We start from the raw sequence: 16,786 nt of genomic DNA, 5'->3' as shown, positions 1-16,786 counted from the left end.
CGACTCTTCAACGTAACTTAATTAGCTGTAAAGTGCTTTTGGAACATTCGGAGATACTGAAAAGGGACTGTAGAGAGCCTAAAGAAATCCTTTCCTCCACATTGAGAAATGACAATGCACTGCACTAGCATAACACCAGAGCAAATCTGAAAATGAAACATGCCAAAGTTGGAATATTTACTGACACTAAGCTGCCCCCGTAGGAACAAAAAGTACAAGTGGCCTTTCACTTGCTTTTAACACACAGCAGGCTCAGAATTGGAAGAACAGCACAGAGCTTGGAGCTTTGAATGTGTGCTGATTTTTGCTGAGAGAGAGGTAGCTCAGTGGAAAGGGACTTCTAATCCCAGTAAATACCTGGAATAGATAAAGCAGGCTTTACCACTACTGAGACGCAGCTTTGAACTAAATAGCTGGGTTATATTTAAACTGTCAAGGACGCAGTATGGCCATCAGGGTAGTATAATACTCTGGCACATTAACTTCGGTATGAAGTGGCCCCAGAGGCTCTCCTACTGCAATTTTATTGCAAAATCTTAAACCAGAATCAGGTTGAGAGGAACCCAGATCCAAACCTAGCTGACCTCCGCTAACTCTCAGCTCTCTGCACTCTGCCATTAGTCGCAGTGCATGAGACTGCCAGAGCCCTGCACTCTAAACTTCCCTCCCTAAACCGGTCTCCCTCCTGCTTTAAAACTACCTGAAAATGCTCTGCACTCTTTCTGAACCTCTGAGAAGGTATCTGGATGGGTATATAAATAGGAAGGGTTTGGAGGGATATGGGCTGGGTGCTGGCAGGTGGGACTAGATTGGGTTGGGATATCTGGTTGGTGTGGACAAATTGGACTGAAGGGTCTGTTTCCGTGCTGTCCATCTCTATGACTCTAAGTGGCTGAGTATTAATTCTAGCTTGGTACTACTTCTGAGAAACCCTGCTTTACAGAGAGGCCACATCAAAACACAATATAAATGCAAATTCTTTTTTGCTGAATGAGGACAGTATCCAATTGTGCTCAGTGACCATTGTGGGAAGCCATTAAGTTTGGGAAATGAGAGGTTATCCCATTTGTCTGAAATTTCCTGCCCCTCCGCGAAGACTTAACAGACCAACCTTGTAGGTGTCTGTCTGCTCTATGATATGTGGCCCACATTTCAAAGTTCTGCTGCATCCTTTGCCATGATGATATTCTAAGACTGGGTGCCTTGCAGCTGATGTCGCCCTGTTCGATCTGGCCAATGCGGTGAGGAACTTCACCTGCTGGACTAGCAAGCAGCTAGTGGCACAGTGAGTGGTCTGGTTTCCCATGTCCTTCAGGCCCTCCCTGTCCTGGGTGGCAAGCTATCTGCACTACCAGTAAAATTGAGCACAGAAACTCAATAATTCCAAAGGGATAGGGGTCAGAGTCAGACAGAAATCAGCACTGAACAATTGTCTCCCGTACAGGCCGCTCTGCTAGAACGTGACAGTTGTGTTCCTCTGCAACCTCGTGCTATACAAACTTGCACTATGGAAAACCATGATAGAAAGTCACACTGTAGAGGATCGCTAATAGAAAACCAGTATACTCGTCCCAGAGAAAGTTTGCGTTATCCAAATAATGTCTACAATATGTCAATCGCGTTACAGCCAATTCATGCTGAGAAAAAAACACATTATACCATAATGACCTACGGTACCAATACATGTAACGGACAACATAAGCCATTCAACCCAATTGGTCAGTTCTGGCCTTTGTATACCATGGGAGCCTCCTCCCAGTCTACTTCATCTTACATTTCCTTCCATTCCTACTCAGATTCCCCTTGTATCTCTCAGTGCTCAAAATACAGAGAAGTGGCAAGTGAAACCACCCCCAAAAGCCCCCAAGTAATCCTGAAAATTAATCACAGGAACGACCAGAGGAAGGCCACTTTCCAGATGTGGAAGAGAAAGAATCTGTCAGGAGTTGTTCCTCCAATTGAAAGACCCTGCTGTTATCACATGCTCCAGCTTCTCCAATCACAAGTTTGCTCCTTCCCACTCTTGCTGCTCTTCAAGAGATAGATTCTGTGATTGGAGGAGCAGCAACTACACAAGAACAAGTAGTTGTGTCTGGTTGAGCTACTTTATGGTAATGTGCAACAGACATTCAGCAGGAGGGAGCATGTGGGTTATTCAGATAGAAGATGCCAGAGTACCTAAAGCAGCCAGGCAGGAGGGAGGTAGGGAACAGAGCCTGTGCATTAGCCCAGTTAAAATTAGGATTGGGGAGTGAGACATAGGGACAGAACATAGTAGACCATTCACCTGTTCGAGCCTGCTCTACCATTCAATACAACCATGGCTTACCATCCAACTCAGTACCCTGTTCCCTCTTTCTTCCCATACCCTTTTGATTTCTTTCATCATCAGAATTATATCTACATCATTCTAGAATATCCCACAAAGAATCTTTGAATAAACTAAATATTTTGACCCCTCAGTCTCTATGCTATTGCTCTTAGTTGCCCCATTTGGAAAATTTTACCTCAAACTTTTGGTTAAAAGTCACATAATGTGGTTAAACATATTGTATACTTTCAGAAACAAAACATTTGTTGAAGTCTGCCCAAAGCTTTTATTTAAAAATCAAAATTGGATCTGCAGTGGGTTTTCTTGTGAGTCTGAAAACTCCTTGAAGTGTTTGCGGAGGAGAGGTGAGGAGTAAGAATCAGTGCTCTTCATGTTTTCACTTTTGAGTCGAAGTCAGAAAGTTATGGGTTCAATTTCCATTCCCAGGTTTGAGTAGACTACTGAGATTGAACCCTCCCCTCCAAACCCTCGCAGCATCCATTATTGGAGCTGCTGTCATTTGAGATGAGATATTAAACGGAGGCCCCATTTAGCCTATCAAAGATGTGTGCACAGATCTATTCCTGCCATGGATCAGTTAGTAACAACCATGGTTCTGAATCAGAAATTTGCAGCTTCAAGTCCTCCTCGAGAAATTCTGGTAAAACATTCTTCCTGACAATCTGGAGCATCGGAGGCTGAGGGTGACCTCAGAGGTTTATAAAACCATGAGGGGCATGGATAGGGTAAATAGACAAGGTCTTTTCCCTGGGGTGAGGGAGTCCAGAACTAGAGGTGAGAGGTCCCAAATATATCTTTCCCCCAAGGGGCAAAGTTTTCATGCAGAGGGTGGTGATGTATGGAATGAGCTACCAGATGAAGTGGTGGATGCTGGCACAATTACAGCATTTAAAAGGCATCTGCATGGGCATATGAATAGGAAGGGTTTAAGAGGGATATGGGCCAAGTGCTAGCAAATGGGACTACGTTAGGTTAGGATAGGATAACTGGTCAGCATGGACAAGTTGGACCGAAGGGTCTGTTTCTGTGCTGTAGACCTCTATGACTCCAAGTGCAATACAGAGAGAGAGTTGCACTGTTGGAGATGCTGTCTCAGACACAGAAGGTCCTTCTGTCCTCTTTGGTGGATGTAAATGATCCCATGCTGTTACTCAGATGATGATCAAGGGAATCGTACCTTGTAACCTGTCCTTTACATTTGTCCTTCAACCAACACTACTAAAACCAGATTGTCTGGACGTTGTTATAATATAGTTTATGCAAAAATGCAGCATCATTTCACACATTACAAGCAATTCAAAAGTTCATAAATGGCTGTAAAGATTAGGCCATCCATAGTACCACAGAAAAGGAAGTACTTATTTTCATGTGAAAGGAAGTTCTCTCTGACCTGACCAAAATTTTTCCCTTTACCAAGATTGGTATGGACCCTACTTTACACATATTGAGCACCATGTTTCATTCATTAAAAAAAAAAGAGCTTGATTTAATACTTTTGTTTTCAGCTCTTTACAACCTCCCAAGGATGTTTACAATGTTCTATCTATTCAAGTCCTATCTAGGCTCAAAATATCCACTTAGTTTAAAAAAAAAGCATATTGAGAGAAGCATGGTTAAACCACATGTTCTTTCATCTTCTGCTCCTCCCATTATAGTTTGTGTTTAATTACTCCCCAAAACTATTAGACCAAAATTTGCGAAGGAGCATGTTTGTGCTGAATTAAAATGTTTCTTTTTAAATATTTAGGTTGTTCACCAGGCCAATGGAGCAGATTTTGCAAAGTTCCACTATGGGGAAAACAACTTCTGTTTATTATTTTTAAAAACTTAAAAAGGTTGAATCTCCAGGAAGAAACGATTTGTTAAGTTCCAGCAGACAGAGTTGCATTCTCACACAGACATACATTCTGTTCCACTTAAATCAGCACTTTCAGGAGGCAATGCATGTGAACACAAAAAAAAACATGCCCATCAGCCAAGTGACCTCAACTTGAAGAACTTACTGCTAAACTTAGATTTACTCCTCCTAACTTCTTTTCAGAGTAGCATGTGAACAGGAGGTGGTGATTCTGCCCTCATGACTGTGTTCTGCCATTGAATTAGATCACAGCAGATTTATGCCTTAACTTGACTTAAGCATTTTAGTTCCTTAACTCTAATTAACCAGCAAAAATCTTGCAATCACAGTTTTGAAAACTTTCAATTGATCCCAGACTCAACAGGCTTGCAAGGAGATTTTCAGATTTCCACAAGCCATTGCAATAAGTATTTCCTGACATCTCCCTTGAGAGACCTACCTTTGACTAAGATTACTCCCCCTTGGTCTGGACTCCCGCCACCAGGCAAGATACAGTAAAAAGAAACTATTAACTTCATTAATCATCTAACAATCATCTCAATTTAAATCAATCACTTTTGATCTCCCAAATACGAGAAAATACATGCCTGGTCCTTCCAATGTTCTGTAGAAAATGAACGCAAATCCATCATTCAAATTAAGCAGTGGAAATAAAAAGGCACCAAGGAAGCATTTTGTGCTTTGAAAACACATTTGGATAAACAGCTTCGAATTAAAGAGTCAATTGCACTGCAGACTTCAAGTAAAATTCCACTAACTACATAATGACATGTTCCCTTGAAGAATAAACTTGCCTGCTGTAGCATCTCTTCAGTTGTGCTGAGTTTCAGCTGATGTTCCTCCAGACAAGCCTCCAGGTCTCTGATCTTCTCTCCTTGGGCCTCCACCTGATCTGTTAGCACACTCACCTATCAGAAGAAAGTGCAGAAAGGAAAGTTCACACTAAATGGAATTAAAAGATAAGAACCTCAACTTAACCCAGCTAACCAGGAAATAAAGTGCTCTTAAAAACTTATCGATTAAAAAGGAACAGAATGTCATTTCACTTTCCAGCCTGCAACTAACTTTACGACAGCTCCAACTGGAGTCTGAGTTATAATTTTGACTGCCTGTCTGACTCAAAAGTAGATGAGGAAGTAGAGTTACTCAAGTCTCAATTGGATCTATTCATTTACCACTAGCTCACTTGCCTATCACAGAGCTCTTTCGCAACTCTGTACAGGAATGTGGAACCTAGGTAGTGCTGAGGTTTGCACCCAATTGACTGATAAGATTTGCACTGGGTCCAACTCTGAGCCACGCAAGCTGCAACTTGAAACAGGAATGTAAGTGCACAGCAAACAACAAATATTGGAATCTCAAGCTGCTGGCAAGTATCCCAACAGCACACAGTCCAACAGTGGGAAAGGTTATGACACAGGTTTTGTTTTAGAATTTCTACTTATTAGTGACATATTTGGAAGAGTCAAAGATCATGTGCAGCATTCAGATGAAGGAGGTTTAGAGGCAGAGGAATAATTCTGCCATAAACACAAGCTCAATAGTTAGCACTACTGCCTCAACACCAGGGACCCAGGTTCAATTCCACCCTTGGGGAACTGTCTGTGTAGAGTTTGCATATTATCCCCAGGTCTACATAGGCTTCCTTTGGTTGCATCCCACAGTCCAAAGATGTGCAGGTTAGGTGGAATAGCCATGGGAAATTCAGGGTTACAGAGGTGGGATGTTCTATGGAGGGTCAACATTGACACAATGGGCTGAATGGTAGCTTCCACACTGTAGAGAGTCTGTGACACGCAAGTAATTAAACTCCCAGTTTTTCCATTCAGTCTTTGATTAGATTAGATTAGATTAGATTACTTACAGTGTGGAAACAGGCCCTTCGGCCCAACCAGTCCACACCGACCCGCCGAAGCGCAACCCACCCATACCCCTATATTTACCCTTTTACCTAACACTACGGGCAATTTAGCATGGCCAATTCACCTGACCTGCACATCTTTGGACTGTGGGAGGAAACCGGAGCACCCGGTGGAAACCCACACAGACACGGGGAGAATGTGCAAACTCCACACAGTCAGTCACCCGAGTCGGGAATTGGACCCGGGTCTCTGGTGCTGTGAGGCAGCAGTGTTAACCACTGTGCCACCGTGCCGCCCAGTCTTGATTTCTTTGTATCCTATATTCTTACAGCACATGAGAAATTCTCCTGTTCCTATTCAAAACAGCTACATAAACTTGACACTGTAGCACCTTCATTGGGTGGACAGTGTCATTACAGCATATACACTATCCATCATCTCTCAGAATCATAGAATGATACAGCACAGGTCGAGCCCATTGAAACCCGTGGCAACTCTTTGAAAGAATTATCCAGTAGGTCTACTTCCTCTGATCTTTGCAAATGGTCCTGATTTCTTGTCCCTCCAAGTATTTTTCTTGTCCAGTTCTCTTTTGAAAATTTCCACTGAGTATACTTCAATCCCTTTCGGGCAGCATATTCCATGATAAAATTTGGGGTTTGAGAATTGATAATGGAAAAAAGGAGGAAGTGTGGAAACATGGGAGGATTTTAAAATCATAGGTTTATTTAATTTGGGTTACTACCTACTGCCTTTCAAAAAGGAGGAGTGACTTTGCCATTGAATAATGTTGGCTTTCCTACAAGGATTGATATGACTCAGGGGATCTACAAGCTTAAGAGCCTATTCATCTGCTCACCAGATTTCTGCATTTGTGGGCTGTTGGTCTTTAATTGACTTCACATGGGCCGTATACCCCCCTTTTGGATATGCTATCCCTGGTGCAAGTTTGCCTCAAACAGGGTGTTGTTTTCCTTCTACAGCAATGCACATATTATCTCATGTGCAAAAAAAAAAAAAGAACTGGGCATGAATGTTGTGGTATTGAAAAATCCAATATATATTATGGCTCACTATTATATAAAATATTACATTCATAAGGCACATAGCAGCTTAATATCAGCTCGAGGACACTTTTATAACAGAAGCATGCTTCCAGTAGAGTGTTATGTTTGAAGTGATCAGAGGTAAGATGGAGAATGTGATCGCCATACCTTCACAGCACATGCTATGATGTGGTGATGTTAGCATGAGAGTATCTGTTAAAGACATCTGATATACATCTGACTTAACAGAACCACTTTGCCCCTAAAAACCACCAATTAACCAACAACGCTTATCTTGACAGGATTAACAGAATTCGTGGCCAATCACGAAAAAGAGATGCAGATGGAGCTCAGGCTTTCAGGCAGCTTACCATGGCCAAATCACAGTACAGGTAATCATGTGATGGTCCCAGGCTGTTCAGACTGAAGCACCCAACCCTCATTAATCCTCTCCTTGCCACCAGCACAGACAGTAGTGAGAGTCTCTTCTGCTATAGGAGAAATTAGCTATGATAACATTGGCCAAACTGGTTTGAGGGGTTGCAGGTCTTCTGTGACTATTTCTCCAATTCTTCCAACAAAAGCTAAGTCAAACAACCCTGTACTGTACGTCCTCATGAACACTTGAGAATGTGTCAAAATTTGATAGGGGTGTCCCACAAATTTGTACAACACAGCCTGACAGTTATATACCCTGTGTATGACCTTCTAGTCAATTGTTATTGTTTTTAGATTCCTTATATAGTGTGGAAACAGGCCCTTTGGCCCCACAAGTCCACACTGACCCACCGAAGAGTACCCACCCTGTCCCATTTCCCTCTGACTAATGCACCTAACACCATGGGCAATTTAGCATAGTCAATTCACTTGACCTGCACATATTTGGACTGTGGAAGGAAACTGGAGCACCAGAGGAAACCCATACAGACACAGGGAGAATGTGCAAACTCCACACAGACAGTTACCTGAGGCTGGAATTGAACCTGGGACCTTGGTGCTGTGAGGCAGCAATGCTAACCACTGAGCCACCGTGCCGCCCACAATATCCCAGGCATGTCAATTACCATCCCTAGGGAAGTCCTCTTCCACTGGCTGGGCAGGCATACAGTCAGAAAGGAGCAGCCTAGGAGAGTTCATCATTGAATCTGGACCCCAAGTACAGCATCAGACCAAACCTGGGCAAGGTGATCGCCTGCTGGTAACTACCCACTGCCCTCCCTTAAATTACAAATCAGTGCACCTTCATATTAAAAAGCTCTCAGAAGAGGAGGAGGACAGCATAATCACAGAATGTTATCTCAGTGGGGCACTTCAATCACTATCAAGGGTGGCTCCATGGCACCATTACTGACTGAGGCATGTCAGGTGGTGAAAGAACTAATGAGAGAACACAAATATGACTTTGTCCTCAACAATTTCCTTGCTGCTGGTACATCTGTCCACATTATTGGTCGGAACAAATGACACGGTCTTTGTGGAGACAAAGTCTTGTGGGCAAAATAAGGATTTCATGCATTTGTTTTATTTGTTCATGGGATTGCTGCTATGCCACCATTTATTACCCATCCCTAACTGCTCAAAGTGATAACCACATTGCTGTAGGTCTGGAGTGACACCTAGGCGAAAGCGAGGACTGCAGATGCTGGAGATCAGAGTCGAGAGTGTGTGCTGGAAAAGCACAGCAGGTCAGGCAGCATCCGAGGAGCAGGAAAGTTGATGTTTTGGGTAGGAATGAGGCTGGGAGCCTCAAGGTGGAGAGATAAATGGGACGGGGGCGGGGAGAAGGTAGCTGAGTGCGCAATAGGTGGATGGAGGTGGGGGTAGCGAGTCTGTTTCAGGAAATGGCTGAAGAGCTTCAGAGCAGAGGAGATGACTTGGGGGTTGCAGTGGGAGAGAGATTCTCAGATCCTTGTCAAGGGAGGAGGAAAACTTCAAGGTAGGCATCCTTGGAAGAGGATGCGCAGTGAGGTTAAAAATCAACTAAGTGAAATTGAGGACTGCAGATGCTGGAGATTAGAGTCGAGAAGGTGATTCTGAAAAAGCACAGGTCAGGCAGCATCCAAGGAGCAGGAGAATAGACATTTCTGGCAAAAGCCTTTCATCAGGAATGACCCTGGGAGCCTCGGTGGTGGAGAGATAAATGAGAGGGGGGTGCAGGTTAGGATGGCAGAATTCCTTCTCTCAAGGCCAGTGAAGCAGATGGTTTTTACAACACAGTCGACAGTGGTTACATGGCCACCATTAGGCTAGCTCTTTATTCCAGATTTTACAGAATTCATATCACCATTGGTCATGGTCAAATTCAAATATCATCCTGCCATTTGGGATAGATTCAGATCAGATTTAGCAGCTCAAAATAAAACTGCGCATACAAAACATCTTTAAGGCCATCAGTAACTTCATGTCCCATCAACTCCCTCATTTTACCATTATCATCAAGCCCAGGTCAATGAGCGGTGTACATGTGTGCGCCAGGCACAAGACCAAGTGTGCTTGAATAGGAGGTGCCAACCTGGTGAGTATAATGCAGGACTACATTTGTGTTAAATGATGACGGTGAAGCACAGCATATCACCACTGAAGACAAGGCTCATGCAGTTACAGTCATTTTCAAGCAAGTACCAAGTACCAATACATTTTAGCCTCAATGGTCACCAACATCACAGATAGGAGGTCTTCACTCAAGTGTATTTATTGCATGCAATATCAAAAATGCTTCAATGTACTGAGATTTATCAAACATCTCCACAGGAGACATGCATTCAAGAACTAGTTGTGTCCCTACTCAAGTTGTTTATGGGCAACTACAACAGACACGTCCACCAAGAGACATTGTGGTAAATTGCACAGGGACATCCTGCCCACAAAAGAAAAACCAAGTCAAAATCAAGCTGGTCATTGAACACTCCACAATTGCTAGAAAATGCCTCTAATTTTAACTTTGAAGGGAAAACATCTGAAGGTGTTGGGCCTGGGATGTTTTCCAGAGGAAACCTGGAGCTGAGGAACTGGATTCCAACCCCACATAGCAGTTTTCCTTTTGCGCTAGGTATGAATCCACCCAGTGTAGTTTCTTAATGAAGGGCTTCATGTCCCATCAACTCCCTCATTTTACCATTATCTTCAAGCCCAGGTCAATGAGGGGTGTACGTGTGTGTGCCAGACACAAGACCAAGTGTGCTTGAACAGGAGGTGCCAACCTGGTGAGTATAATGCAGGACTACATTCATGTTAAATGGTGATGGTGATGGTGAAGCACAGCATATCAACACTGAAGGGCTTAGGGTAAGGGTTATGAAGAAGGGCTTTTACCCAAAACGCTGATTTTCCTGCTCCTCGGATGGTGCCTGACCTGCTGTGCTTTTCCAGCACCACTCTGATCTTAACCTATTACCAGTTCATCAGTCTGCTCTTGGTCATTAAAGTGATTAGTGGCATGAGCTCAATAGTAACTTTACCACTGATACTCAGTTTGGATTACACCAGAGATACTGCAGACTTATCCAAACATGGACAGAGGAGGTTCAGTTTAGAGGTTAGGTAATATTGTCTGCTCTGGATATCAAGGCAGCATTTGATAAAGTGTTGCATCATGGACCCTTAACAAAACTGAACTCAAGGATCACTGAAAAGAAGGACATTTTGCTGAGGTTTCTTGTCTCCCACTCATCAGGACAGTACACAAATATGAAAATATCAAACTACAACAATTTACAATACATGATAAAATGCTGATTGTTTGACAAGTTGTCTGTGACTGGTTAAGAAACTACACTGGGTGGATTCATACCTAGTGCAAAAGGAAAACTGCTATGGGGGGGTTGGAATCCAGTTCCTCAGCTCCAGGTTTCCTCTGGAAAACATCCCAGGCCCAACACCTTCAGATGTTTTCCCTTCAAAGTTATAATTAGAGGCATTTTCTAACAATTGTGGAGTGTTCAGTTCCATTTGCAGCACCTCAGAATGACAGACCACGTCATGTTCAGTGAGAATAGTATGTCAGTTTATGTGGTGAATAGCTTTTGAGCCACACAAGTGCTGGGCAATGATCATCTACAAAAGAGAGAGAGAATCTAATCACCATTTCTGGATATTCCATGCCACTTTATCATCGACCTCCGCTGTGTCAACATCCTGGGGGGCGGGGGGGGGACACCATGGATGAGAAACTGAACTGGACAAGCTATAGAACTACTGTGGCTTCAAAATCAGGTCAGAGGCTAGGAGTATTTCGGTGTGTGATTTGCTTCCTGACACCTTAAATCCTCTCCAAACACCTGTCAGGCACAGGACAGGAGTGTGACTGAATCTGCAATGGCCAGGTAAATCAACATACAGGTTTGATACGACCGAGGCAAAATAAAAATCCCTCCAACACCATATCCATTCACTGTCTCCATTGTCAGCACATAGTACACACTGTGGTCACTATCTTTAAGATGCATTGCAGCAGCTCCCAGAGAGATTCTACACTCATGATTGCTACCATTTAAATACCAAGGGCAGCAACATGGGAACATCATGATGTTCAAGATTCTGTCAGAGTCATATGCCATTCTGATTTGCAAACAGCCCACCATTCTTTCAATGTCACGGGGCCAAAATCCTCAAACTTCCCACCCAATAGCAAATGCTTCTCGTGGACAGACTGCAGCATTTGAAGAATTTAGCTCATCACCTCTTTCTCAAAGGCAGTTACAAATGGGTACTAAATGCGGGTGTTCTAGTAATGCCCACAGCCCATGATTAAATACAAATAAAAATTTTCAAAATTAAATTGATTTGCAAGGGATATAGAAAAAGTTCACCAGACTTCTGGAATTAGAGGGTTGTCTTGTGAGGAGAGAAAGTATAGACAAGGTCCTCATTTTCTTGAGTTTAGCAAAATGAGAGGTGGTCACATTGCAACATATGAACTTCTTGATGGCTTGACAGTGCAGCTGTTAACAAGCTGATTCCTTGGATGGAGAGTTTAGAACAAGGGTCATAACGACAGGGTGAGGGATTGGCCCTCATATATGACTGAGATGAGAAGCTTCTTCAGTAAGATTGTGAATCTTTAGAATTCCCTTTTCTAGAGTGCTACGGATTCCCAGAAATTGAGTACATTCAAGTTGGAGATTGGTAGATTTTTGGCACTAATGGAGTCGACACATTTGGAGATAAGGAAGGAAAGTGGTGTGGAGGTGGAAGATTGAATAGTAAAGCAGGCTTGAGGGATGGTATGGCCTACCTCTACTCCTGTTACTAATGTTCAGTAGAAACTAAAATCAGTGAAGGCGCAAAAGAAAATGAAAAGTCATAACTACAGCTTCCTATCAACACAAGAACCCAGGAGGCAGCCATTCACATCAACAATCGTCGGCTCCCATTCAATATCATAATGGCTAACCTGAACTGTAAACTTGGTTAGCCTCCTTGGTTATTCGCAAGTTAAATTTTAGCCATGTTTTTTTAAATTTTGGTCAATGTATTGCGGATTCTTGGCAATGAGGCGAATCTCGACACTTGCAGGTTGGGAGTGGGGTACGGTTGTAAGAGAACTTACCTGTAGCACCAGGCACTCCCTGTCACTCTCCAACCGTGTCAGTCGCTCTTGGCAGGTTTCATTATTCACAGCTGCACGATGATTGCCCTAAATATTAAAAACAAAAAAAAAAATCAAACTGGTCAGAACAATCTGCTCCACCACACAATATGCACAATTGATGGAAGGTGTGATATTTAAATTTTGCAAACAACATTGACAATGTTCATTCTATTTCAAAGGGCTGAACGGCCTCCTTCTGTGATACACCATTCTACACTTTATTCACTTTTGTAACCAGTTACATTAATTTAGTGCTTACCTAAATTCTGTCACTTACTCTCACTGAATTCAAGCTTTAAAATCCAAGAGAAGTGTGATAACCTGAGCAAGTTAATAACAAATTGCAAATCTATGCTGTAAAACCAAAACGTTTCATTTGGCATCTAAACAGAAATGTCAAACTGTGAGGGATGCTCCAGATTTTGAATCCAAAGGCCATGGGTTCAAGTCCCAGTCAAGAGACTGGAGTACGTAAGGCAGACGGATACTTCCAGTGTGGTACCAAGCGAGTGCTGCACAGTTGGAGGTGCTGCCTTTCATACAATAGAGTTAAAGCCGTGGCCCCACCTATCCCATCAGTTGTATAAAAATCATCACATGGCACAGTTTCCAAAATCTGACGAGCTTCCCCCCATCCCCCAGGCATCCTACCAGAAGTCACAAGACTCAGAAATTTGTGAATTTTGGAGAACAATGATAGACGTCAAGAGGACACAGACTGCTGACAGAACGGGTGGCCCTGTGGTAGATGAAGTTTGACGTGGAGAAAAAGGAAGTGATTCGTTTTGCTGGGAAGACCAAAAAGAGTGACAATACAAAATAAAGGAATGCAGGAACACAGACTCAGGAATTTAATATGCACAAACATTTAAAGGCGATATTGGCTGTGTGAGGCTGAACAAATGGTTAAAAAGGCATTTGGAATCCTGAACTTCATGAGCCAGGGACCTGGGTTCGATTCCAGCCTCAGGTGACTGTCTTTATGGAGTTTGTATATTCTTCCCATGTCTGCGTGGGTTTCCTCCCACAGTCTAAAGATGTGCATGTTAGGTGATTTGGCCATGATAAATTGCTGAAAAAAGTGTTCAGGAATGTGTAGGTTAGGCGCATTAGTCAGGGGTAAATGTAGAGTAATAGGGCAGAAGAATGGGTCTGGGTGGGATACTGTCCAGAAATTCGGTATGGACTTGTTGGACAAATGGCCTATTTCCACACTGTAGGGATTCTATGAAATTGTATAGATAGTGGCTTGGTCTTAAGTGGAGTACTCATTCTGGGCATTGTACTACAGAAAGAATGTGAAAGGTTTTTACAGTGGGGCAAACACTTATAATTCATTCTTATAAGAAAGATTTTGGTGACATGGACAAATTTGGAAGCTTTGTTGTTTTTCCTTTGAGGATGGAATTTTGTAGAAGATTTGATAGAAGTGTTGAAAATATGAGAGGTCTGCAGAGTGTGGCTAGGAAGAAACCTCTGTCATTGGAGAGAAGGTCAAAAGATTTATGCTGATTACTAAAAAAGAAAGGCAAGTGACAGTTATGCAGCTGGTTAACATCTAGAAAGCACTGTACAAGCATGGGTGGAGGATCTAGATTCCACTGTTGCTTTCAAAAAGGAACTGGATAAAAACAGGAAGACAACAAATTTGCTAGGCTAAGGGAAAAGGGTTAGGGAATGGGAACGGCAGAGTTGCAATCCAGCACAGACACTATGTTCTTCAGTGCTGTAGCCATTCTATGAATCAGATTCTATGATAGACATCTCTCAAGTAGGATCACTAAAATAAATTATTGGTCAGTTAAGAGTTTGCAGCATGCAAATTGGCTGCCACATTTCCTACAGTACATCAGTAATTACTCATTACTGGCTGTAAAAGGACTTTGGGATGTCCTGGCATTCTGAATGCTGCTATATGGATGCGCTCTCTTTAAAATAGGATCCCATTGGCTGTATGATGAAGGAGGCTAGCCTCTTGAGCCTGTTCTGAAAATCAATTAGCTCATGGTCCATCTCAACTTCCTGCCTGAGCTTCATACTTTTTAATACCCTTAACAAAAACCTTTAGATTAGATTCCCTATAGTATGGAAACAGGCCCTTCGGCCCAACAAGTCCGCACCGATCCTCCGAAGAGTAATCCACTCAGACCCATTCCCCTATCCTATATTTACCCCTGACTAATGCACCCTAACACTATGGGTAATTTAGCATGGCCAATCCACCTAACCAGCACATCTTTGGATTGTGGGAGGACACTGGAGCATCTGGAGGAAACCCATGCAGACATGGGGAGAATGTGCAAACTCCACAAAGACAGTTGCACGAGGCAGGAATTGAACCCAGGTCCCTGGTGCTGTGAGGCAGCAGTGCTAACCACTGAGCCAGCGTGCCACTCCAATCAGTGTGGAAAGCTCCTAAAAAGTTTCTGCATCCTTGAAAGTGGAGTCGCAGGTAGATAGGATAGAGGTGGCAGCGTTTGGTACACTTTCCTTTATTGGTCAGAGCATTGAGTATAGGAGTTGGGCAGTCATGATGTGGCTGTACGGAACATTAGTTAGACCACTTTTGGTCTCCTTCCTATCAGGAGGATATTGTGAAACTTGAAAGGATTCAGAAAAGATTTACAAGGAAGGTGCCAGGGTTGGAGGGTTTCCACAATAGGGAGAGGCTGAATAGGCTGGGGCTGCTTTCCCTGGATCATCCATGCTGAGGGGTGACCTTATAGAGGTTTGTAAATCATGAGGAGCATGGATAGGGTAAATAGACATCGTCTTCTCCCAGGGGTGGGGTGGGGGATGTCCAGAACTAGAGAGGGCATAGAGTCATAGAGATGTACAGAACAGAAACAGGCCCTTCAATCCAACTCATCCATGCCGACCAGATATCCCAACCCAATCTAGTCCCACCTGCCAGCACTGGCCCATCCCTCCAAAACCTTCCTATTCATATACCCATCCAGATGCCTTTTAAATGTTACAAGGTTTAGGGAGAGATGGAAGAAATTTAAAAGTGATCCAAGGGGCAACTTCTTCATGCAAAGGGTGGTGCATGTATGGAATGAGCTGCCAGAGGAAGTGGTTAGAGGGGTATCAGCCAAGAGCTGGCAAGTGGGACTAGATTAAGTTAGGATATCTTATCGGCATGGACAAGTTGAACCGAAGGGTCTGTTTCCCTGCTGTACGTCTCTATGACTCTATTTACACCCTTTTGTGGGAGTATGTGCCAGAATTCCATTTATATAACAAACTATTTCTTGCTTGCACTCCTGAAAAGCCGAACTTCAATTCTGGTACATTACACTATCAGATTGAACAGGCTTTCACCCAAATCAAAATTAGTTGGTTTTTGCCTCACAATCCGATCAAATGCCAAAAAGATGCTTTTCTTCTTAACCGTCTCAAGGCAGACTGTGGACTGTGGTCTGCAGTAAAACAACCAGCTCAAAACTTTAGTTCTGTCTGAGGCAGTGAACGTGCTTAAAACAGGTTAATTTTTAAATTTCCTACAGTTCAAATTTAATCTGCACACTTGGTCAGCAGTTAACCCTGTTGTACCAACTCACCCCAGACTGTCCTTTAAACGGAGCTCAGGCAACAAGAAAACATTTCCATTTATCAACACCTTGACCCCTGTGGAAGGCAAGGTGCTTGAAGCAGTGATACAAGTAGAGCCTGGTCAACAGAATCATAGTGACAGCAAAATTCACTTTATAGGTCAAGGTCTCTTCACAGTTCTCCCAGTCATTTTAATTGGGAACTCCCTCTGCATTCATTCGCTTCTAGTTTACAGGCAGTAATTTTTTAAAAATTTAAACTTTATAGTAGTTTAGACACCAAGGGTTGTGTAAAACTCAAGTCTGATCCAAATCTAAGTTGGCAGAGGCCAGATACACTCCTTGGAATCCCCTTGTGAAGTCCAGGCCATTCTTAACCACCACGATAATTTCTGGAACATTCCTGTAGCACCATCGCAAATATGGAGCATTCCTGGGGAATCTTTGCAAATAATAATAGGGACACCACTCCTCCTCCATGTTAAATATTTTCTAAACAATCTGCTCAGATGTTATTACATATCGCTTCAGCAAATGGGACTTG

General features: G+C 43.0%; 1 protein-coding gene across 11 annotated transcripts in view; it reads right to left on the bottom strand.

Annotated features, from left to right (window-relative positions):
• Positions 1–16,786, bottom strand: part of LOC122557714 (liprin-beta-2-like) — a 274,073-nt gene that overhangs the window by 97,415 nt on the left and 159,872 nt on the right. For all 11 annotated transcript variants that reach the window (XM_043705614.1, XM_043705608.1, XM_043705613.1 and 8 more), the window contains 2 exons: positions 12,647–12,733; positions 4,985–5,098 (listed from right to left, as the gene is read on the bottom strand). In XM_043705614.1, coding sequence (XP_043561549.1) covers positions 4,985–5,098; positions 12,647–12,733 — 201 coding nt within the window. The remainder of the gene's footprint in view (positions 1–4,984; positions 5,099–12,646; positions 12,734–16,786) is intronic.

Source organism: Chiloscyllium plagiosum, chromosome 16, assembly GCF_004010195.1.
Source record: "Chiloscyllium plagiosum isolate BGI_BamShark_2017 chromosome 16, ASM401019v2, whole genome shotgun sequence".
Lineage (NCBI taxonomy): Eukaryota > Metazoa > Chordata > Chondrichthyes > Orectolobiformes > Hemiscylliidae > Chiloscyllium > Chiloscyllium plagiosum.
The sequence above is the reverse complement of the archived record's forward strand: the minus strand, read 5'-3'. Positions and strand labels throughout refer to the sequence as shown.